This window comes from Narcine bancroftii, chromosome 11 (assembly GCF_036971445.1).
Source record: "Narcine bancroftii isolate sNarBan1 chromosome 11, sNarBan1.hap1, whole genome shotgun sequence".
Classification (NCBI taxonomy): Eukaryota; Metazoa; Chordata; class Chondrichthyes; order Torpediniformes; family Narcinidae; genus Narcine; species Narcine bancroftii.
In genome coordinates this window covers 68,528,775-68,554,496 of record NC_091479.1, presented here as the reverse complement: position 1 = coordinate 68,554,496, position 25,722 = coordinate 68,528,775, and the positions used below count along the sequence as shown (strand labels likewise).

The 25,722-nt window shown below is 43.3% G+C and overlaps 1 protein-coding gene across 2 annotated transcripts in view; it reads left to right on the top strand.

Moving 5' to 3' along the window:
- LOC138745850 (ATP-dependent DNA helicase DDX11-like) overlaps positions 1–23,261 on the top strand; it is a 190,721-nt gene extending 167,460 nt beyond the window's left edge. The window contains exons 5-11 of one of the 2 annotated variants that reach the window (XM_069903256.1): positions 1,395–1,498; positions 2,799–2,936; positions 4,669–4,737; positions 8,059–8,134; positions 11,232–11,386; positions 13,077–13,111; positions 23,184–23,261. In XM_069903256.1, coding sequence (XP_069759357.1) covers positions 1,395–1,498; positions 2,799–2,936; positions 4,669–4,737; positions 8,059–8,134; positions 11,232–11,386; positions 13,077–13,111; positions 23,184–23,220 — 614 coding nt within the window. In that variant the 3' untranslated portion in view covers positions 23,221–23,261. Of the gene's footprint in view, positions 1–1,394; positions 1,499–2,798; positions 2,937–4,668; positions 4,738–8,058; positions 8,135–11,231; positions 11,387–13,076; positions 13,112–13,773; positions 14,012–23,183 lie in introns of those variants that run through there. The other variant, XM_069903257.1, reaches the window with a different exon arrangement.
- The last annotated feature ends 2,461 nt before the right edge of the window (positions 23,262–25,722 follow it).

The following is a 25,722-nucleotide window of genomic DNA, read 5'->3' as shown; positions in this document are numbered from 1 at the left end:
GTGAAACAAAGAACTTTCCTGAACACACGTACATTACATGTGCGTTTAGAATTATAAGGTGGTTAAGTTGATAGTAAGTTAAAGTTTGATCTTGTTTTTAATGTTTAAAGAAAATTAAAAACAATTGCTCCTGGGTTTTGGATCCTCTGGACTCGTAACAATATCCACATGTTAGTTTTTTTCCAAACTTTGTATAGTGGTAGGGGTTTTGAATTAATGGGAGTTTTTTTCTTGTAATTTGTATTTCAATATATAATTATATTGTTTAATTTTTATATTATTGAAAACTTCAATAAAATGTCTTAAAAAGAAAAGATATTTAAGCAGACTGATAATCATGATCTTGACACACATTCTGGCTCTTTGATATCCTGAGGTTAAACTGAATCATAGAAGAGACCTTCTGGCTCAAGAAGTTGGTTTGACTTTTCACCCAGATCTTCCTGGCTTCTTTTTCATGATTTGAAGTTTTTTTTTTCTCAACCTGGAAAGAACCTTCTTATCTTTTGAGTATCTAGATATTGATGCAATATTAGAATTTTGGTCACTTGTAACTTATTAGTGCAGTGGTGTTTTGCTTTTGCTGTCTGTAAGGAATTTGTAAGTCCTTCCCAGAGATCGCATGGGTTTCCTCTGGGTGGTCAAATATATTTTCTTTTTAAGATTTTATTGAAGTTTTCAATAGTACAAAAATTAAACAAAACAATTATCTGTTGAAATACAAATTACAAGGAAAAAAACTCCCATTAATTCAAAACCCTTACCACTATACAAAGTTAGGAAAAAACTAATGTGGGTATCAAGTGATGACAACCTGGAAATAGCACAGCATCAAAGCTTTTAACAACAGTAAAACTTTAGATTGTGGTAATGGTCCATAAAAGTGCTGAAATATCTATAAAGTGGGATGTCGTGTGTTGAGGAAACATTCATGTGAATAGAGCACTCTCTTATTTCCAATTTCTTTCCACATGCCAAAGGCAAACAGGTTTAGTATTTTAATTGATCACAGGTGTATTTTGGTGGTGCAGGCTCATGGGACAGAATGGTCTTGTTGCTGTGCTGTATCTTAAAATTAAATGTAAACTAATATTAAGCTCTTAGTTGGGCTTTAGTGGTTCTGATTAATCAAAGAAAATTGAGGTGTCAAAATGGATGTGTATTACATCTTGTTGAAATGACTCAGAGCCATGATCCGTTTCCTCCTGTGGATTGGCGATGAGAACCCTGATTAACTTTTGAAGGAGTGAAAAACCTTGCAAAATCTCCAATAAAATATGTTGAAGCAACTAAGGACTACAGTTCCATTTTTGTGATTTTCTCTTTTCCTTTTCACTTCATGTAATGTTTATTGTGAAACTTTCTAGTTATTTAATTCTCTTGAAATATTTCAGGTCATGTAATTCCCCCGGAAAATATTTTGCCCATAATCCTCTGTAGGGGACCATCAGGACAGCAGCTTGAATTCACCTTTCAGAAGAGGGAGAAGCCACAACTGGTGAGTATATTGGTCTATGCATCATTCCTATTGCCTTCTGCCAAAATTGTGACTGGACATTCCTCAACAAGAAGTGTTGTTTTCTCCTTCAGCTTCAGCTACATCTTGTGGTTGTGGTTCAAAATATTTACTAAACATACCTGTGTGCATAAAATTGGCTGTGCTGGTGTACACATTTGGTGGAGGGGAGGAGGGGGAAAGAGGTGTGTGGGCTTCATTAATTGTACTGCATTGTAGAAATGTGTTCTGCCTCCATAGCCATAATTAATGGAATCCTATCCATAACTCCCTATCAATACTAGTTTCATTTACTAGTATTTTTTCTACAATTTTCTTTGCCTTGATAATTCGGGTGCATAGCCAGATGCAACTTAAAATGGTTATGAGAATGTCTACCTCTGCACCTTTTCAGGCAATGGGTTCTACATTCCAACATCCCTCCCCTCCCCCGGGTGAGAAAGATTCTCTCTCTGATCCTCTCCCCTCTAAGCCTCATATTCCTTGCTCTAAACCCATGTTCTTTTTTGTGTGAAAGAGGAGACACAAACTAATTCCCCACACTGACCTGTCTGTCCTCTGCTTTATCTACTGCCTTGGTGAAGCCATATTCAAACTAAAACAGCACCTCCTATGCCACCAATGGTGTGAACACTGAATGTTCCAACTTCAAATCTACCCTGGTTCTCCCACCAATTATTGGCACTTCCATCATCCATTTTTGTTTCTTCCTCCACCTGATTCCGTCTGGCTTTAACTCGCACACTTAATCTCCTGAGTATCCTGTTTTCCCCATAACTGCCCCTCTTCCCTCGCTTATTACACTTATCAGATTCCAACATCTGTCACTTCCTCTACCCTTCCCACATGCACGCTCTTGTTGGTGTGAAGGGACAGACATGCAAGCGTAGGGAAGTTTGGATGTTGAGGAAAATTCAGGCTCTGGCTAAGAGCAGGAAAGAACCATGGTGCAGGTTTAAGCAGCAGGGATCAAGTGTATACTTGGATGAGTTTTGTAAAATGAGAATCTTTAAAAGGAAATCAGGAGGAGGAAAGATAGTTCTGGTAGATAACATTCAGGATAATCTTAAGATTTAATGTACATAAAGGAAAACGGGTAACCAAATTAATTGGAGCAATATATTTCTCAAGGTTTCTAATCACAGTGGAAGTCTGGTCCATGTGGCTCATCTGGTTCTGAGGGGCCAGGTTGGAATTGTTTGTTGCACCTTTCAGTGCTGTCCAAGGCCAGTGAAGAAGTCATATATCTGCGTTATTTTAACACTGTCTTTTTCCTTCTCAGCTGGATGAGTGTGGTCGGGTGCTGGTCAATTTGTGCAAGGTGGTCGTATGCTTCTTTCCATCATATGACTATGAAAATGTTGTGTACAGACACTGGGAAAAGACTGGTTTACTGACGCAACTGGAAGCCAAGAAGAAGGTATTTTGATTTGTAATTTCTGTGACTCTTCCACTTCTATCATATTTGATGTAACCACAACCATTCATTCCAACTGGGATTGATGGGGTGGATGCCAGGAGGCTGTTTCCTTCAAATAGAGAGCCTAGAACTGAAGTCCATCACCTCAGGATAAGACATCCACTGCCTGGGACTGAGATAAGGAAGCATCTATTCATGCAGTGCGTTGTAAATGTTTGGAATTTTTTACTTTTGAGATTCCATGGTCCCTGGTCAGTGGATGAATTGAAAGCTGTGATCTTAGGACGTGAGAGGAAAGTGGACAACACATGGAATCATTCATGGTCTCTTTGAAAGGTGCAGCAGCCTTAAAAGTTGAATAGCTTACCCCTGTTTTGATGTTTCGTATTGTGGGCAGTTCACAAAGTGAATGAGAGGAAAGCATTCCAATAATCTGAAGACAAATTTAAGGTGATTGGCAAAAGGAGTAATGAGAAACCCTTTAGTGTGTTCAACACAATGATGGTTGTGGGTTTGTTGTTCAGGTTTGTGTGGGTCCCACAGGGTAAGAACCAGACCAAAGTTGAGATACAAAGCACACGTTTATTTCAGAGATGCAAACAGGACAACAGGATTAATATGCTAGGCGAAATTCTACACATAATACAATACGCAAGGGATAACAAGGGAGGAACCGACAGAAGACTGGGGGAAATTACATGAACATACACATTCAACTGTTTGGATCAAGGTGATACTACGTGCCTCCACCCCTTGACCGGTACAGACATAACTTTTGCTACCTGGCCTTGAGGCACCCTAACCCAGTGTGAAGAGTCCAAAGGGGCAAATGGTCCTTTATAGTTTTGCAGGCAGTGCTGGAGGGCTAATCACACGGGGCAGTCTGGGCCCTGTTGGCTGATGTGGCCAATGGCTCGAAGCCAAGTGCAGGGGTCAGCTGAGGTGATTCACCTGGGTCAATTAGGTGAAGGTCAGGACTGAGTCTGGCAGGCTTCCTGGATTTGCAGCACCTGGTGATTTAGATGGCCCAATTGCAAGGTTTGGGGTGAGGCTTTGACCTTAATTGGCAGGTAGTGTGTCCTCCGAACAGGAGTGCAGCAGCGCGACCAAGTGGTGGACGCTGCCTCTCCATTATAGGGTTGGAAGGTCTAACCTGGTAGAATGTTGGATGCAGGATTGTTAGTTGTTTTGCAAGGATAGTTCATTAATATTTGAAGGAGAAATTATTTGGGGGATATGGGGAATGTGATAGCTAGTGAAATGAAGTAACTTGCTCTTTGGGGTAGTCAACTTCTATCTATTGTTTGCTTTCTGAAATTCCTTGTCCTTTGTGAAAGGATATAGCATGTTTTGTGTTTAACTTCAGAAGCACGAAGTGACTAGATCAGATACTGCCCAACTTTCCTTTCAATTCAAAGCAGTTGAACAAGTATGGAAGATTTGCATTTGGGGAGAAGTATTCAGTTGATTTAATGCATGGGGAAGGGTGAGAACAGGCTGGCAAGTGTGCAGCGATCTAGTGAAGGGGTTGGCTTGGGGAGTAGTGGCGTGAGGGACCACCAGCTGACCTAGTGTCAAAAATTACACCTGAATTTAATCCCTTTTTTTGGCTATTTTCTGGTTAAAGTATTTACTTCTCGTCATGGAAATTATTTTTCTATATTGCCCTGGATGTGTTCTCAATATGTTTTAATTGTGTTACCTAAGTTATTTTGCTTTTCTGGTATCACAGATTTTCCAAGAGCCCAAAAAAACCAGTTTGGTGGAGCAGGTGCTTTTGGAGTATTCCAGGTGTATCCAGGTACACGTACACATGCTGCCAAACATTTGATGTCTGCTGTTTCATGATTTCATTTTTGTGGTCCTCTTTGGAAGAGGGTCAAGTTGGTCAGAGAGGAAGAATAGGATTCCCATCCACTCATGTTTGCACGAAGTAGATGATGATGGTGAACTGATTAATGCACAGATAAACAGGACACTGACAAATATCAGGCTGATCATGGTGCCAGTTATCTGTCCTGTAACATCACAAGACCTAACCTTTGTAGTTAAACCTCTGTTCTTGAATAAAAGCAGAAGATAATAAAAGTTGTCGGTGGGGCAGACACCTGTGGAGAGAGAAGCAGAACTGGTGTTTCAGGTCTTCATGGAAGGTTAAAAACAAGGAGAGGAGAGAAAAATTAATGACTTGACTGTGTCTGGTGCTTGGCTTGAGAAGCTAGTGAAGACTGATTAATCACATATGATCATCCTGGAGGAAATAATGAATGGAAAAAAAGGGAGAAAATTGGTGGAACAGATTTAAAATGGTGCAGATGATGGAAATCTGAAATAGACAATGCGAGAAATCAGTAAGTCAGGCAATATCTGTGGAGGGAGAAAAACAGTTAATGTCAGAGAAGTTCCTTCCATTAGAACTGTCTGGAAATGCTGGTGATTTGAAATTCTTGAATCTATTGCAACATCCCCAGAGCTGTAATGTGCAAAGTCATCAACTTGTGTTCTTCCTTGAAGAAGTTCTCTGAGGAAGAACAACTCATCTTCTGGATTGGCACATGGGCTCTGACAAACCACCATCACTCATCATCGTTCACTCTATCACAGAAATTTCCTTTGTTCTTTCCATTTTTACACCTTCCCTGCAAACATAAAACATGATTTCTGACTTTTCCCAATACCGATGAAATCTCACGAACATAAAACAACTGGTATCCAGAATTTGCAGGGAATTTGTTTTGCTTTTAGGAACCCAAATTCTTGTGGAGCTTCCCTGTCTCTGTTTCCTTTGTAGAAATATTTAGGATCCAGACTGAATAGAAATTGAGAAGCTTATGATCTATCTTGTTTTGGTGAGGGAAGCAACATTTTCAGTTCTTTGAGAACCTTATGCTTGCAACACTAACTTTATATTTGATGAATCCCCAGCAGTCCAGTAAAACACTAGGCCTGACCACTGGGGCTCTGCTCTTTTCGGTTGTTGGGGGCCAAGATGAGCGAAGGCATTAATTTCTCTGATGACCTCGGCAGGTAGGAATTGACAACCAATGACTCCAAATTTCTTTGACCAAACCCATCAGAAATATTGCTGGTACTGTATTGAGTTTCATTATATCTCTCTTTGTGAATGAAGAGAAGGCACCAAGGTTAACTACTCATGGGATCCAATGTGCAGGGAAGACCAGGCGGACTTTTTCCAGTACTGGAACTCCACAGTATTAGTTGAATTGCCTGCCTAGTCCTGTATCCATCTACCTCTTTGCCATGTTCACATATTCCTTCAGGGATTTGGAAGGGTGGAGGAAGATTTCAGCTGTCGGGATATCTAATTTGATAGGGCAAAAGTAGGTGAACCGTGTGTCAATGAACTGGAGCCTTACTCGATCACTTTTTAGTTCCCAGAAGTCCATAGATTTCAGCATCCAAGGACACTGGTATGGATGAAGACCATGGCATTGGCTGCCTGAGCCAGGCTTGGTCCCTAACATTGCTCCTGTCTGTTGCAGGTGTGTGGTGATTGTCGGAATGCCATTTCCCAATGTGAACTCACCAGAGCTGAAGGAAAAGATGGCATACCTGGATAAGACCATGATATGTTAGGTGAATCTTGGAAATACAGACTCCTTTTATAGCATGGAGTTGGAATAGATTGTGTTTGCATTCCCAGACATCTAATGCCACAGGACCCAACCTGTTGTAGCACCACACTGATTATCTCTGGCACCATGAAATGATCACATTATCTTTACTTGCTGTCTGATGTTTCTTAAAATGTATTTGCATGAACCTTTCATTTTTAGCCTGGGTCAAGTTATAAGCCACCCTACTTTGCAAGGATAAAACTCAACGTAGCAACTAATTTTTCTTTCTCATCATTGTACATTTAAGGATTTTATTTTTATTTTAAAATGGTAGTTACTCTTGTGTTCTCTCCCCTGAAAGATGCTGGGGTAGGAAGTGTACAAATGTTTTGTGGGTGCAAGGGTACCAAGGCCTTAGGGACACAGCACCCAGCAAGATGTGTGGCAGAAAGGACATGCTTGTGGAATTTTAAAGGGCTTTCCTCTGCAATCACACATTGCAGTGAAAATCATAGGGAAGAAGGCTCTGGAGAGAATGTTGCAGAGAGTCCAGGTGATCAGGAATGGGAGAAGTGCAGGTTGGAGGAGGCAGATAAACAGGTAAAATGAGGGGTGATAATAGGGTAGTTGAAAGGGAGATTAGTGTGAGGGGAGATGATAGGAGCAGAATATCTTTCCTTAAATTCAACATTTTTCAATAGGAGGTGGTGGCATTTATCAGTGCCTTGTTTTACAATCTGTAACTGGAGATGGTGGGCTGGCTTCATTGACTGGGATTGGGGAAGAGTACTAGCCTCTACTTGTCCACTCACACCTGATCTTCCCTGCTGCTGGAATGGCACAAAAATAAGTCATTGTTTTACTGCTGTCTTTTTAGTTCTATCACTTCTCCCTGGGGATTTGGGGCATCCAAGTTGTTAACTGTTTAAAGCATCTCCTTGGGGCATGGTTGTGGTTCATTCTCTTCTCCCATCTGCCATTCTCCATTGTTGACTAGTGATTGGTCATCATGAATGAATGAAGCTGATGCGAGTTTATTATGTCTTCAGATTGTGGCATTTTGTTTGCAGCATATCGCAAACTGCACCTCAGTGATTTATAGTTACAGCCGATAGTTACCTGGAAAGCTGTGTGTAGTGACAGCTCTATTCAGTTCCACTTGGTTAAGCTGACAACAGCAGTGCAATAACTGCAATCAGACTGAAACACACAGTTTGCATACGACTGCACTTTGCCGCAGAAATGATTCTGGTTTGATTGGGAAATATTGCTGCAGTTTCCCTCCATAAGTTCTGCTTTCTTTGCCCCTCGAATAGCTTTCTGAGTAAATTGATGTTTGGTATGATTGTGGAGCTCTGCCTGGCCCCCATCTCTAACTCGTTAACTAGAGTGAGTATTGTTAGCCAAGGCTCCATCTGAACTGAATGTTAACTGGAAATTAATTCAGACAAGAGGTTACATTTTCGCTATTTCAAACAATGTCATTTCCAGATAATCTAACGGAATAAAATATTTTCTTCCGGCTGTGTATTTTGCTTCTACAGTCAAAAACTGATGGGACGAATCCAGGAAAGGTGCTACTGGAAAATCTGTGTATGAAAGCTGTCAACCAATCCATAGGTAGGTGACTGGTAATATAGAAGTGGGGCTGATGGGTAGCTTGATTTGCAATGCAGGAAAATACTTGAACCAACAGCGTAGCCAGGTAGGGAAACACTGATGAAGTGGTATAAAAGGGAAACCTTACAGACATCACAAAACAGGGCAAGGGGAGATCTGGTCACAATGAGGACTATTGTCATGTTAATACTGCCTATAGTGAATGTGAGAGTCTCAGAGAATAATGAGAGGAGCTTTAAGGTTATGGTGAGGGTATCCATTCATTATTGTGACTTGTACAAAAATCCTTCTCAAGTCAAGTCGCGTTTATTTGCTGTTCACACCATAAACGTTGCAGTGTACAGTGAAAAGCAAGAGCGTTTCGCCGGACTAGGGAGCTGGTTATTTACATCAGAAACTTTTTTTATAAATAACATATCACTTCTGAATACCATATTACATATGCTAGCCCTGTGTCCCCAGAGTTCAGAAGCTTCATGGCTTGGGGGGCAAAACTGTTTTGTAATCAAGTCGTGAGGGCCCGAACACTTCGGTACCTCTTCTTGGATGGCAGGAGGGAGAACAGATTGTGGGAGGGGTGTGTGGAGTCCTTCACAATGTTTATAGCTTTCCGCAAACAATGACTGTTATAAATGTCCCATCATGGCAGGGAATGAGAACCCAATAATCCCCTCAGCAGTCCTTACCATCTGCTACAGGGACTTGTGTTCTGAGATGGTACAGTTCCCAAACCAGACAGTGATGCAGTTATATAGGATGCTCTCAATGCATCCCCTGTAGAATGTAGTGAGGATGGAGGTCGGAAGCTGAATTTTCCTCAAACTCCACAGGAAGTAAAGGTGTTCGGCCTTCTTGGCAATGGATCTGGTGTTGGGGGACCAGGAGAGATCCTCCACCAGGTGCATGCCAAGGAATTTGGTGCTCTTGACTACCTCGGTGGAGCCATCGATGATCAGCAGAGTGATTCCCCCCGGGTTCTCCTGAAGTTAACTACCATTTCCTTTTTGTTGACGTTCAGATCTAGGTTGTTGTCTCTGCAACAGTCACTTAGTGATAGCACCTCCTCTCTGTAAGCTGACTCGTTGTTCTTGCTGATGATGTGGCGAGAACTGTGTCTCACTGCTCAGTCATGGGTCAGCAGGGTAAACAGTAGTAGGCTGAGCAAGCATCCTTGGGTGTCCCCGTGTTCAATGTGATGGTGTTGGACGTGCTGCTTCCGATCAGGACTGACTGAGGTCTTCCAGTCAGGAAGTCAAGGATCCAGTTACAGAGGCAGGTGTTTAGGCCCAACAGGTTCAGCTTCCTAATCAGGTGCTGCAGTACGATTGTGTTGAATACTGAGCTGAAGTTTATGAACAGCATTTGAACATATGAGCCTTTATTTTCCAGGTGGGTGAGGGCTAGGTGGAGCATAATAGATTGGTTGGGACGATACGCAAACTGCAGGGGGTCCAATGAGGAGGGCAGCTGAGACTTGATGTGCTTCATGACTAGCCTCTCAATGCACTTCATGACGGTGACCATGAGTGCAAGAGGACAGAAGTCATTAAGACAGGGCACTGAGTGGTTCTTCGGCACATGAGTGATAGAGGCCATCTTGAACCGTGTTGGTACGACAGCATTGCTCAGGGAGATGCTATAGATGTCTGCGAGGACATCAGCTTGTTGGTCCACACATCCTCTGAGTACCCTGTCAGTGATGCTATCTGGTCCCGCAGCCTTACGAGGGTTGACCTTCAGCCGCATCCTTCTCTCTTCATCCTTCGTGAGACGCAGTGCCTGTTTGTATGGAGTAGGTGTGGACTTCCTCGCCGCCACATCATTCCTCGCCTTGAAGCACATGTAGAAGTCATTCAAAGCATCTGGGAGGGAGGCATCCCTGGCACAGGCAATTGGTGTGGCTTTGTGGTTGGTGATGGCACAGATGCCCTCCCACATGCGCTGTGTGTGATCTTTGCCCCGGAAGTGACTCCGAATCCTCCAGGTATGAGCCCTTTTTGCCTCCCTAATGGCTTTGGACTGTTTGGCTCTTGCGTTGGCCAAGACTGCCTTGTCGCCTGCTCTGAAGGCAGAGACACAGTTCTTTAACGGCCAACACACCACTGCAGTCATCCATGGCTTCTGGATGGAGCGAAGAGTGATGGTCTTGGGCATGGTGACACTTGCTAATGTGGCTGATCACTGTTGCTGTATACTCCTCTAACTTGATGCGATCCCTGTCTATTGCTGCCTCCTTAAACATGTGCCAGTCAGTACTCACAAAACACTGTCATTAATTGCTCCATTGTCCAGTTGCAGGAAACTGCATGATGTCACTCTTATCTGATCTTCATCAGGTAGCCCTCTGATATAGTCCTGCTTTCCATCCCTATAGGATGGCACCTGGAATTACACAAGAATCTATCCTTTGTCTGTTTTTTTGCTCTGACTACATGTTGCTCATGAAGTCACAATCGGATGGGGTCAGTCTCTACCTGTATGTTAACAATGCCCAGTTGGGCCTTTTTTTTTACTGAAGCTTTGTTTATCTGGCATTGGATGAGCTGTTATTTCTTCCAGCTAAACATTGGGAAAAATGAATGTCATTGATTCCATCCTGTGTTTAGGACTGTCCCGATGGGTATCATGGGTGCTAGTCTTGTACCTCCAGGGATTTGGGTGTGATCCGGATCTTGGGAGCTGTTTGTTTCAAGTATGCTCATTCTTGATGGGGTTACACAGGTTTCCCACGTGCTTCGGTTTCCTCTTGCATCCCAGAGATAATTGAGTTATCAGGTTAACTGGCAAAAGTAATCCCTCTCCCACTCCATCCCCAGTGCAGGTGGATAGTGGTAGCATTGAAAAATAATTGGGGAAAATGGAATTGTTCTGAGAGCAGGAACCAGCCTCCTATGTCATGAGATATTTGGAATTTCACTGTTAGCGCTCAAATATTTTTGACCAGTTGGGTTATTTGAAAGTATCATTGCAAGACCATGAGGTCCAAAGTGATTAGTGCTACAACAGTTTCTGAGTCCCTGCCTTGCTAGACGTAGCTTATTTGACGTGGAACTCTGCCTGTTCACCTTCTATTATTCACATACTGTGTTGTATGTAGGGCGAGCGATCCGCCATCGTGAGGACTATGCTAGTATTGTGCTCTTGGATCATCGCTACACCCAGCCCAGGATTCTTAGCAAGTTGCCAGGTTGGATCAGGGGACAAACACGGACAGAGGTTTCCTTTGGACCTGCCCTTGGAACTATTGGAAAGGTAGGCCTGCGGTGATGCATTTAATACCTGTCCAGCTACAGTGGGTATTTCATTAACGTATTGTTTTTGGTTGATTGTGTGGAAAATGGATAACTTCAAAAGTACTTTGTTGTGTGGATTTAAATCAGACAAGTGCAAAGTGTTAAAACAGGGCAGGAATTGCACAGTAAATGGTAAGGCCCTGGTAAGTGTTGTAGAATAGAGGCATGGGGCAGAGATAGAGTTCAATGAAAGGATATCACAGGTAGACAGGGTGGTGAAGAAAGCATTTGATGCTTGCATTCTCACTCAGGGCATTTAGTGGAGCAGGGACATTATATTACAACTGTTCAAAATGGCGTGACCACCCCTGGAGTATTGTGCAGTCTGGTTACCCAGCTATAGGGAAATGTCATTAAGCTGGATAAGGTGCAGCTAAGATTTGCAAGAATGTGACTGGAGAGGCTGAGGCAGGAGACCTTGGAGATTTATGAAATAATTGGGCACAGATAAGATAAATAGTGGTCTTTCTTTTCCCTGGATTAGACCGTCTAAAATTCAAGGGTGTGGATTTAAGGTGAGACGAGATGTAAAAGTGGACATTTTTTCTCAGAGGGTGATGGATGTGTGCAACAATCTGTCGGAGGCAGTGGTAGAGGTTGGTGCAATTGTGATGTTTAAAAAATATTTAGACAGGTTTATGGTAGGCAAGGTTTTAAAGAGATATGGGCCAAACAGTGACAAATGGGACTAGCTTGACTATACAACTTGGTCTGAGTGCAAACACACAAGAGGCAGCAGATGCTGGAATCTTGATCCATGGGTCAAGCAGCATCAGTGGGAGAAAAATAGTCAACATTGTGGCTGGAACCTTTTATCACCTGAATACAGAGGGGAGATACCCAGTGTAATGAAGACAGGCTGGGAGGGGACACACAAGAGTCAGTGGAAATTGGAGAATGAGGGAGGGATGATGGTGAAAGGCAGTTGATTGGCAGATTCCAGATGAAGGGAGAGGAAAATAGTGGTCAGGTGAAGATGAAACAGCCTTTATCTCTACTTGCAATTCTGCTCCACCCTGTACCACATAACACCTGACCCTCTTTTTGCCTCTTGTCTCTCTCTTGGTCACCTGCCAGTTACTGCTTCTGTCCATTATCGTTCAGCCTTCCCAGCTTCACCAATCCCCTCCATCCAATCCCTCCTATTTTGTCCACATCATAAGAACATGAAAATTAGGAGCAGGATCTGGCCTGTCGAGTCTGCTCTGCCATTTAAAAAAGATCGTGGCTGTGGATGCAGCTCAACTTACCCGCCTTTCCCCCATAACCTGTCATTTCCTGGCCGTGCAAAAATCTGTCTCAAATATTTCATGAGGCAGCCTCTACTGCTTCCATGGGCAAAGAATTCCACAGATTCATTACTCTCAGCGAAAAGCAGTTCCTCCTCCTTGAATCTTGGGTTATGTTCCCTCCTACTGGTTTCCAGTTTTCTCGCCTCTGCACTCTGTCTTGAAGAGATTGGGCATGAAACGATGACCATTCTTTTTCTTACTGATGTTGCTCAACTAGCTGAGTTCCTCCAGCAGATTATTGGACGAGTTGTGCCATGCAACCTGTTTCCATGTTGTAAACCTCTCTGACTAGAATTTGGGTAGGGGAAGACTAATGTATTTAAAATATAACCAATCGCATTTTATTTTTTGTTACAGTTCTTCAGGGACAGGAAGTCCCTTGGAGACGCGATGTAAGTAGATGCTTGTGTTACCATCAACCACGCTCATGAATTTCAACTGATTCAAGCGACCTGATCAGTTTTGCAGCCCTTCCCCAATTGTATGAAAATGACACGAATTCTTATCTTTTCCATCCAGCTGCTAGTTTTCTTGAGATTGATAGTTGTTGAGGGCTTTTTCGCACTTTAATTTACATTCCTTTTTGCTGAGAACTAAAATAATAAATATTTAAAGATGACCTTGTTTGTCCCTCTATGCTGAATGCTTCATCAGGTCTAGAGATGTAACCAACTTCTTTAGAAGGTAGCAAGGCTCAAATCTTGACTATGATACAGTGACTTGTGGAAGGAACAGGACCGGGGAGGATGGATGGTGTTGAGAAAGGAAGGCTTGTGGGGAAAACAGGTGGTCTAAAGGCCATAAATGCCATGTAGTGAATGAACCCACAAACTTGGTGCGTACATCTGTTCTTGAGATCCTTGTCAGAGGTGGCTTCTGAACTGACCTTGTGCAGACAAATTCCTTTCTTCACACTGGCTACTCTCCATGTTGTGTTGTACTCATTGTGCTATATTGGATAGACCAGAACCATTCTGATACATGAAGTGCTGTGGACCATTAGCATTGTCTGCAACCACAATAATCGCTCATTTTATCTTTGCTGTCAAACTAGGGTATCAAGCCTGGTTCAATGACGAGTTCAGAAGGGCATGCTGGAAGCCGCACCAGACTGATGGCTCATATGTGCCAAGCCACATGGTATTAAGCAATCTAACAATGGATGAAATCAAAGGTCTGCAATGTTAGCACATGAAGTTGGAAAAGGTGGTGCACAAACAGCTAATGGGAAGAGGAGTAAAACGCTAAAGTCTGCAGACAACATGATTGAAGTAAAATCAATGTTGGAGAAATGTTGCAGGTCAAACAGTGATACATAACTAGGCTTGCACCATTTATCAAGGTAATGGGAAGAGGAGGTTCTAAGAAGATCTCCAACATTAATGGCAAGGTTGAGCATGTGAGTACAAAGGACTAGCCTGAAGAATTTGTAATCATTTTCAGCCAGAAGAGGTCCCAAATCCTTCACTGTATCCAATCTTCCCAGCTGTTCCTTGAGTCCAGAGTCTGCTTTCCCTGATGATGGGGATCTTGGGAGGAAGCCAAGATGAATCAGACAACGTTCCAGTTGTCATTGCTGAACCAACTGCACTTACAGTCAAGCTGTCACATTAATTGAGCAATGCACAGAAACCTTTCATGTACCTATTTTTTTTGGACCAAAACGTTGTGGAAACCACTTGGTCAAATATATGGTGGAATTTGGGAGGGAATATATTTGCATCTTGAACTGCCTCTGAAGCAATTCATGCTACTGTAAAAGTAAGTTAACAAATGTTTATGGAATGATAGAATATGAAAAAGAACATGAACGCTGCAAGAATTGTGCAGTTCTTCCATCTCCCTGCACATTTATTTCTAATTCAGTTTTGAAATGGTTTGGTCTTCAAGGATCTTCCGCTTCAAGTGGATGGACGAGGTCAGAGCCGAACAAAAACTTCTGCTCGTCCTTCTTGGCTGAACCCTCTATTAAATTGTCTTTCTAAGGGAAAAGCCTCCGTTGCAGCCCCTCCATGAGGATCCCAATTTAGAGCCACAGCCAGAAAGCCTTGTGGTGGCCATTCAAATACTGGGTAAGGATCTCCACTGACTTTAACGCTCAGGGGATTGTGACGCGGCGGTCCGAATTCAATGGTGCATTTAAACTGGAGCAATCGTCGAGAAGGTCGGTGGCGACCAGTGCAGGGATGCTGACGCTTGGCCTGGGGCTGTGGCTGTGGGCCGCGACGACTCAAGCCACCCGTCCTCCCCCCGTCGTGCTGCGCTGCCCCTTCGGGGTTCGCCACCTGCTGGACTCAGCCGTGCGTTACACCTGCCTCCGGCAGCCATCGCTGGAGCTGGAGTACGAGCACAGCCCGGGCACCGACACCAGCGGGCCCGTCCCCACCCTCCGCTGGTTCGCCGGCCGCCGCCAGTTGGCCACCTCCCGGAGGTGGGCGGGCCGCCAGAGCCTGGTGCAGATGCCGCCCGAGGCGGCCGTCACGCTGCGCTACTCCTCGGCCTCGTGTCCCGACTGCAGCTACCAGGCGGCGAGCGTGTACACCGCCCCGCTGCTGACGGCTCTGTTCTTCCTGATGCCCGGCCAGATCCCGATCATCCTGCAGGACGTGCCGTTGGCCTGGTGTGCCAACCTGCTTGGCTCGGCTTGGACCTACCGCCTGAGCTGCCCTGGCGCCACGCCCAACTCCACCAACCTGGCAGGGGACAGGCCACCATCCCCCAGCGGCAGCTTACCTGCCGACCAGGTGGCCGAGTGCTCCGGCCGCTATCTCTACGTGGTCAGGATGTGCTACTCCAAGCCGGGCAACTACTCGTGCAGCCTGGACACGGTGGGCGTCTCGACCCCCACTCGCCACCTGCCCGTTCAGGTCAGGCCGGCCATGATCCACCTCCTGAGTGCCCGCACTGCTGCCCCGCGCAGGAAACTGGTGGTTTCCTGGAAACTGGTGGCCTTGGCCGAATACCTCTCCTATCAGCTGGCATCTAGGCCAGCCGGTTCTACGTCCTGGACCGTGACTTACCACCCCAACGCCGTGGCCGCAGAGTTCTGCCCCTGCAGCAGCGACTGTGTGATCCAGCTGCTCTTGCTGGTGGACAGGGCGGCTCGTGCCAGGACATCCAGCGCCAACATCGTCCTTGAGGATGGGGCTCTGCGCTTCGTGCATGGAAGCAAACGGATCTCGCTGGAGCCCGACGCCAGTACTCCCGGAAGAGTCTTCTACTACATCAGCTCTACCAACCAGCTGTACTACTCGAGAATTCAGGGCCAAGCTGGAGAACGCAGGCACTACCTCTTCATCAGAGCTATTGAAATCAGCCACCTCTTCCTGATCGATTACAGCAACCCCAACCAATACATGCTCACCGTCCAACTTTATTTGAATATGAAGGGATCCATTTACAGTTTCTTAAAGGATCTAAATGTCAGCCTCTCACTATTTAACAGTGGTCCTGTAAATGTAGGTTTACAAGCTAATGTGGTCTGGTTCGTTCCCATCCAGCACCCTGACTTCCAGTGTGCCTGGAACTTTAGGCTGACTTTTGGTACCAATGTCAGCTCCTATGGTCACAGCCAGATGGTTAAGAATGTGCAGGATTATATCCCAGACATCAGGCTGACATTTGACCCCAAGCAATATTGGGGTTTCTTGGTGGCAGTGAATTGCTCAGCGCCAGGGGATATGCTTATCCATATTGAGGCCAGTGTTGGTAGTTACAGCCCCACCCCCATGGTCTCAAATTTATTCTGTTCCTTGGCACACTGCAGACTTCCCTTCCCCACCATTGACACACCGCCTCCTCCAAACACCATTATCCAAGTGACCAAGGACACTGCTCTAGATGTTTACGGAAATGCTGGCTTACAATGTGATAACTTTCAATCGGTGACCATCGCCTGGAAGATCTATGGTGTGGCAGACAAAGATTCAGAGCCTAATTGGGCTCATAGTGTGCTGCTTTCACCCAGTGTACTCACCAGTACTGCCACTCTGCACCTCCCTAGGTTCAGTTTGGATTATGGATTCTATCGATTCATCCTCAATGTCACCATTTCCACTGTAGATCCTGACCTGCCATATATCCACAACTTGACACAAGCTTCTGTTGAGATAGAGAAGAGTGTGCTGGTTGCACGGATTGCTGGGGGCTCGAACAGGACTGTGGGTTCGGAGGACACCACCATACTGAATGCATCCCTGAGTGCTGACCCTGACTCACCTCGCCCTCACCTTGGACTGAACTTTTCTTGGTACTGTACAATGGAACTCTCAGACTACAGCACCATGACACTCTCTGTCAACAAATTCTGTCATTCAGGGAACCCTGAACTTAAGTGGAACTCCTCTACGTCCCATACCTTGGTCATTCCTCCCCACATATTGGCCCCGAACAATAGCTTCTACTTCCGAGTTGCAGTTCAGAAAGACACAAGGTCCAGTTATTTTGATCAAACCATCATGGTTCTCCCTAGCTTTGTGCCAAAGGTGTTGATAACTTGCATTGAGAATTGCCAGAGGTTTCTATCACCCACAGATCGTTTCATCTTGGCTGCGGTTTGTTCCAATTGTCCAGATTCCAGTCAGATGAAGTATCAATGGAAACTGCTTTCAGAAGACTGGGGTTCTGAAGTGATGTTTGATTGGTCATCAGAAAGTCTCACAGGAAACTCCATATCTTATGTGTCATTGAATCCTTTGTCATTAGTACATTTAGTTGATGAGAGGTATTCAGTTGAACTGAATGCTACCACTTTCTTTGGTTCTCAAAGTCTCAGCAGATATGACTTTTACATTAACTCCCCCCCAATGGATGGACGATGTGTTATCACCCCAAAGTATGGATGGGCCCTTCATACAAAATTCACCATGACGTGCCTGAAATTTCAGGACAGAGATCAACCTCTCCATTACAAGGTGATTGCAAAAACATACTACCCAACTGGCAACATAGATAGTCTGAAGAGCAACCTTTTGGGTACAATTGTATATTTTGGATACAGGCCCAAGTCAACACAGTTTTTCCTTCCAGTGGGAAGCATCTTAGGTCAACATGTCCTGATTATTGCTGTTCAAGTATTTGATAGCCAGGGTGTCTATGCAACACTGGAACTTAAGGTCAGAGTCTACAATCTCCCATTGGATCTAAATAAGAGCTCCAACGTGGACCAGCTGTATGACTTTGTGGATGGAAAAAATGCACTTTTAACAATTCTGCTTCATGAAACAGATTATCTGAAAGCAAATCAGTTGCTCTACGAGGTTGCTTCCATGCTGAATTATTACACCTTTGAGGATAAGGACAAGGCCAAGGTCATTAATCTCCGCGAGACTCTTATCAATGTCTCTGCCAGCATTCCTGTCACATCCCCCAACCTCATTTATCAAATATCTGCCTCAATCTATGAAGCAGCTCTAAAGGAAGATGAGGTCAGTCAGCGTGCCAAAAGCCTTGCTGCCACCAAGCTGTTCGAACTTTCTTTGGTTCTTCTGAACTATACAAATGAGGCAGTGATTCTCTCTGAAAATGCTGAGCTGTTATCCTGCAGTGTCCTGACTGCAGCCTCCAATGTGATGGCTGCCTTTTCTTCCAAGTTTCCGGCTCAAGGCTCTGTAGCAAGCATCTCTCTAACCAATGAGCAGCAGCAGGTGGTGGACGATATATTTTCCACCTTAAGGACATTGACTGAAGTGATATCTCACAGCAAAGTCCCTGGTCAAAAAGATACAACTATGACCACTAGTCAATGGGATATAACCATTAAGAAAGTTGAAAAATGCAACCTTGAGAAGTCTTATCTTTTTGATGTAGATTGTGACATCTGCATTTACCCAGTGATAACAGAAAGTGCCATGACAGATACACAGCCAGTATCCTCTGTAGTTTATAGGTTTGAGAAGAATCCTTTGCCATGGCTTGGGAAAGCATCTAACATTGCTACGGATGTCATTGCCTTCCACGCATTCATGCTTGATAGTAACAGAAGTGTGTACAACTTGGTCACCAAACAGATAGAGACACTTATGGTCAGAAGGGACATCGTGTCTTCACAAAGAATTAAATTGACCAAAGATCCCAGGAGAATGAGGGTGATCAGAGGCGGGTTTAGGATTGAAGTGAACTCCACCTCAGCTCAAGAAATCTTCCTCCAGTTAACTGTGGATTTGAATCCTGTCTTCACAGTCAGCATTTACACAGGGAAGGCATTTGCTGACCAGCTTCCAGCTCAGAAACATACCGTTCCACAGTGTGATTCAGACCCATCTCTACACAAAGGCATCCATATACCAGATCCTTACACTATAAGGATTCCAACCAGCCTATTCCAGAAAAATGTAACTGATCCAAATCAAAGCAGTTACATCAGTGTGATTGTGGAGACAAAGTTCCCAAAGCCTGGAGCAGTCATTAAGGCGGGGCTGCTAATCTCTATTTTCACCGTGAGCTGTCAGTCTTTCCAGGGGAAGGCTGACAATTGGGATTCCATCTCATGCATAACAGGTCCTCTCACAAACAGCAAGAAAGTGCACTGTATCTGCACAATTATCTACAGTAACAAAACTAAGAGAGACTTGAGCCTGAAGTTCCCCTGGTTCCTGGTGGCCAGTAGCTTTGTCTTGCCAAATGTTATTGATCTATATGAAATTGGAGAACTAACAGCCACCTTGCCAAGGAATCTAGTGACACTAATTACAGTCTTAATCATCTTCCTCATCTATTTCGTATTGGTTTGGTGGGCATGGAGAAAACGCAGGAGCGACATGAAAAGGATCATTATTCTTCCTGACAATGACCCCCATGATGCTGCATGTTACTTGGTGACCCTTTATACAGGGGGCCGACCTAATGCTGGGACAACTGCAGATGTCTTTCTTGTTCTGGTTGGCACATCTACTGAGAGTGATGTTTCCTTTCTCCAGCATCCAGAATACCAGACTTTCAGAAGAAGTAGCGTGGATACTTTCCTGCTCACTGCCAAGCATGATTTAGGGGAGCTTACCTTTATCAGAATCTGGCACAATAACGTTGGCTCCTCACCCTGCTGGTATCTCAGCCGGGTGAAAGTGCAAAATGTGCTCAGCAGGCAGCAATGGCACTTCTTTTGCAGAAGGTGGCTAACTATCACAGAAGATGAAAACCTATTGCTTGGGACTTTTCCAGTCACTCATGCTGGCAGCTTGTTGTGCAGACAAGATGCCTTCTTCATTGAATTGTCCAGCAGGATGGAGAAAGAACACTTGTGGTTCTCTATCTTTGCCCTCTACGTTAACCAGTCCTTCAGCAGAATTCAGCGGTTGTCCTGCTGTTTAACCATGCTGTTATGCAGTCTGCTCACTGGCATCATGCTCTTCCAGTTAGAGGAACAGGAAGAGTTCTGGCTCAATGTAAGGGTTTCTTTAGTAATCGCAGTTGAAAGTGCACTGGTGATGGTACCTGTGGAGCTCTTAATATCTAGCCTGTTTTCATATGCACAAAGGAAAGATGAATCCTTAATGGTAAAAGACCAAAATGGCAACTCTGTGGATAATCTTAACTTGAAGTCAAACTTGAAAGAGAGGTTGAAGCATTGGTACTCAACAGAAAAACCAGTCAGTGAAGCTGAAGGAAATCCCAAGAAAGCAGTGGATATGCCAAAGGATGATCACTACAGTTATTTATCCTTCATTGCAGGTGAGGACAACATCTTTGAGTCCTCATTCAAAGGGAATAATAATTGTGTGATCCCACAGACTGTGGCAGATCAAATTACAAGGGAGGAGAATGAGGAGACATTAACTGGAAGAAAGAAGCCTGCAACGAAGACCAAGCCAAGGGCACAGCCTCGTCAAATTATACCTTCAAGACAGAAGAGTGCGAAAGTTAGATTTCACCAATCCTCTGAAAGTAGACATGCAAGAAATGAGTCAAACCGCATTCTTTCTCGGTGTCTCGTGTGTCTGGCCTGGTGCATTATTTGGCTGGTGTCAATTGTGTCCGCAGTGTTTATAGTACTTTATGGACTTTCATACGGTGTTCAAACCTCTTGGTTATGGCTGATGGCTTCTGTTGCTTCCATTCTCCAGAGTATTTTCTTACTGCAGCCCTTGAAGATTGTGGCCTTTGCTGCTCTCTTTGCCTTGAGCCGAAGACGTGCCCAGGATATGGACTGGTCTACAGGGATACAGGTGCTGGAGATTAGTGCAGATAACCTTTCCAAGAATGGCAGTGACCATCTCCAGTCGGAAATGAAGCACAGAAAGCAATGGAGACCCCTGGAAGGGGATGAGCTAATATTGGTGAAGAAAAAGGGAATGATCAAATATCGCACATTTGTGTTGTGCAGGCGGATGTTGTTGCATCTGGTTTTACTTGGATTCCTGGTATACTCTGTGAGCTTCTGTGACTACAACAATGCTTACTATTACAATCACATCATTCAACAGTCATTTTCCAAGAATCTGGAGAACGTTTACACAGTCCAAGAGTTCTACACATGGTTGAAGGTTACTTTCTTGCCCTTGATTCACAGTGACTCAAATCCATCATTTTTGAATAACACCAAGTCTGTGATCCTTGGACTACCACGAATGTGGCAGATCAGATCCAAACAAAAGTCAGTAGATTGCTTCACGAAGCCCAATGCAGTATCTACCATCCTGGGTAAATACCGTTGTCAACCTTTGTTTAATGCCAATCAAGAAGACACCAGGAATTACAATGGCTCCTGGGAGCTGTCTATTGAAAGTATCCCTGTGAAAGGTTCATTGGACTACAATGGTTGGTTATATGAAGCCAAAGATTTCCCTTGGTTCTATAAAACACGTGGGGTATATCGTGAGTATTCATTGGGGGGCTACTCCATCTATTTCTCCCCATCTAATCTCCAGAGTTCAATAGTAAGATTATTGACCCTCCAGAATAGCAGCTGGATTGACAGGAGCACTTGGGTGGTGGTCATTGAAGTCACCATCTATAATGCAAACATTGACTTATTAGGTAGTATTTCACTAATTCTGGAGACAGCCCCTCTGGGTGTTGTCAGCAAGAAGCTGTCAGTGAAATCCTTTTCCCTTAGACTCTTTGAGAGAAGAGAAAGGAACTGGATCTTCATCAGTATTCTTTTCATTTTTTCCTTCATCCTATTTGCTGCACAGGAATATATGGCAATGAGACAGAAAGGATACACGTACTTCCAAAAACTGGGGAGCATTGTCAGTTTGGTCATATCAGTCCTCCTGCTGATGGTGATAGTTCTTCATCTGGCTAAATTTTACTTAGTGCACAGCATATTAAAGTTCTATGAGAAGAATCCAACATCCTTTATTGCTTTTCATGTCATTTCTGCCTTGGATCAGCTCCTCAGAATCAACATTGCTTTCTTAATCTTTGTCAACATTGTGAAGTTGCTTGAGTTCACACAATTCCTCTACCATGTGCGTCTGGTTCAGAAGGCCATTAGTGTAGGCTTTCCTGCCATCTGCTCCCTGGCTCTGCTTATGGTCATGTGTTCATTTATTTTTACATTACTTGGTTACCTGCTCTTTGGTCAGTTTGACAAGAATTTCAATACTATGATTCATGCAGCACAGACTATTGTATTGTATTACACTGGGGAATTTAATGACATAGATTTTCCCTATAGTAGGGTTATTGGTGGCACCTATGTGGTAACTTTTCTGTTTATTATGAACTGTATTCTGATAAATCTTTTTGATTCAGTGATTATTCTGTCCTATGGAGACATGAGACAAATTGTTCACGAAAAGCCAGCTGAGGAGGCAGAGGTGGCAATCTCCGTAGTGCAACAATGCAGGCGTGTCTGGTACACAATGTGGAGGAAAACTCCACCAGAAGATGACAGTGAGGCTCTGACAACTTTGTTTTATGGACATGGAACCAAGAGAACTTATGGATTAAAAAAAAAGAAACTAAAAGGCAAGAAGGAGAACTACCTCTATATTTGATGACCCAGTCTTACTGGCTAAGAACCCATAGGGTTGCAGTCCTAAAAAGGGAGGAAAAGTGGCTAGGTAACTTTCAGAGCCAAAATCCTGTGGAGTTATTTTAAACGTATAGGCATTTAACTCGCTGAACAGGTTATTTCTGTTGCATCTGTGTGGATCAGCTTATTTGAAATTAACTAGATAATTTCTTTTGCAGTCTGTAGTTTAGTGATGAACTTTGATAACTGCTATATTCCCACAGTTGTTGCAAAATGTGAAGGTTACACCTTTCTGGTATGTGCAGGTTTAAAATGTCTGTCAAATTGAGACCAATGGCCGATGGTATAGCTTCAAAATTTTATTAAACTTTACTGAAATAGATGTAATATTCTCACCCATTTTCTGTGGCTGATTACTCCATTCTCTTAAGCCCTCTACTAACTTTCTCAGTCACTGTTTTAATTGCACTTTTGTACGAAGGAGCAACTGTAGAAGTGAAATTCATTGTGACTTGTTTTAATTTATGAAAAAAATTATTGCCCAGCATGAATAGGAGAATCAACCCAGAAACTCGTATCTGATTGTAAAATACATTAGCCTACAGAAAATGAGACGCGAATCTCAACGGAACCAATGAGAAAGATCATTCTGGAAACTTATTCGAATAAGAGATACTGGACATGGATACACGGGTTAATGGTCAGTTAAATAGTTAATAGATGGGTACAAAATTGGACAGATACAGGGGATATATTAGACTGATGCAATTTTCCTTTACTGTTCCTTGTCTTTATCAATGATACTTGTTTGGATATACCATATAACACACTTGCTGGATAGTGATTGATGACATTAACATTTTCTTTATTTAGAAATGATAAAATAAGTTTCTTCAGGGCTTTGATTTCTTCACTTGTCAAGGATGTGCTGTGTTGTAAATTAATTGACAACTGCAAAATTGCTGCCCATGCAGGTGAGTTACAGTTGAACTTGGTGTGTGTAGAATTGATGAGAATGCAAGAGATAAAAATGTAATTAGTGAATGATAGTCAGCATGGAGGGTCTGGGCTGTTTCCAAGCAGTATGACTGCATTCTTGTGATGAAATATGTCTGAAGGGCTGAAGGAAGTTACAAGGATTGAAGAGAATCAATTGGTGTCACCAGACCACAATATATGAGCCGAATAAGGCCATTTGGCTCATTGATGCACTTTTCCCCTCATTCTCCTGCTTTTTCCCCATAACCTTTGACATCCTTACTAATACTCTCCCTCTGTTTAAATACACCATGACCACAGGTTACAATTATAGGGGTGTATTATAGACCACCTAGTGGGGAGTGAGAACTAGAGGAGCAAATGTATAAGGAAATAGTTGAGATGTGCAATAAGCACAGGGTTGTATTAGTTGGTGATTTTAATTTTCCTAATATAGATTGGGAGATGCATTCAGTTACAGGGCTGGATGGCTTAGAATTTGTAAAATGTGCAGGATATTTGTTTTGCAGCAATGTGTAGAGGTACCCACTAGAGAAGAGGTAGTGTTGGATCTACTGTTGGGGAATGAAATAGGGCAGGTGATTGAGGTGTGTGTTGGGGAGCACTTTGGATCCAGCGATCATGGTACCATTAGTTTCATCATAATTATGGAAAGGGACAGGTCTGGTCAGATGATGTTTTTTTTTAGTGGAGGAAAGCTAGATTTGATGAGAAGGGATTTGCAGGGAGTAGTTTGGGCTGATTTGTTTTTTGGGAAGGAGGTAGAGGAGAATTGGAGGGCATTTAAAGGTGAGATTTTGAGGGTGCAGGATCTTTATGTTCCTGTTAGGATAAAAAGCAGGGCCAAATGTTCAAGAGAGCTATGGTTTTCAAGGGAGATTGTTTCAAAATAAAAGGGAGGCCTCCATTAAATACAGGATGCAAGGTATGGATGAGATACTTGGAAGATACACGGATTGTAGAAAGAAGGAAATTAGGATAATGAAAACCATTTAAACAATCCAATCTACTGTTTTTCTTTCCAAAGTGGACAGCATCACATTTATCAACATTGCATTCCATCACTCACTTAAGACATCTATACATCTCTCTGCAGATGCTGGACCCTCTACACAATTTGCCTTCCCACTCATTGTGTCATCTGCAAACTTGGATGCACTGCACAGGTTCCCCTCTCCAAATTCTTTTTAATGTATACACGTGAACATAGTGTGGGAAGATGGGAACAATACAGATTGGGGGATGTCACCATGGAAGTTGTGGGTTGAAGGACCAATTCCTGCACAACCCTCTCCAATCAGTAATAATGTTACTGAATCATCCATAGAGTGACATTAAAGTCCCCAATCTGCCATTGCTCTTTCTACCAAGCAAGTTAAAATTGATTAATCAGTTTGCTTCTTTTCGGATGCATTGAAACTTCATGGGTTCTAGTCAACATTAAAATGTTTTAGGGTGACTTTCCTTCAACTTCATGTGATGTTAGTGAATGGAACACGCTCCAATATTTTCATATCAGAGTCCAGCCTGTGTTCTGAAAATATGACCATATGTAGTGAGACATTTCTCCCACTTTTAACTTATTCCCAAACATTGAAAGATTGTACCAAAGTTGACTGGACTGGATGTGCTTTCCTTCCCTTTTAAAAAAATACCCTGCTTGATAAGACCATTTCAGCTTTCAGCGCAACCAATGCAGAAATGACCTCAACAGGTCTTCACATCATTTTTTCCTCAGTAGATCATCAACATTAATTGATAAATGTTAAAAAAAATCCTGTGCTGCATTTGAGGAAGCAGTTTTATTTATTTTGAACATTAGCACAGCCCTCTGGGTTATTAGTTCAGCCAATATGATATCGTGGCAATTAGTAGATAGTTTGGCTGAAACCTAAAAGTTACAAAACATTGGTTAATTCTACTGGTCAAGCGGACAGATTTTTTCGATAGATAGGTTTACTCAAAAGGATAGTCCTTGTGCTTAACACACCTAAATTGGAAAAAAGAATAAAGTTAGAGATACCACTTTTTAAAATTAAATACAGGCAAGTCAAAGAATACACTTGCCAAGTTAAATTGTAAGCA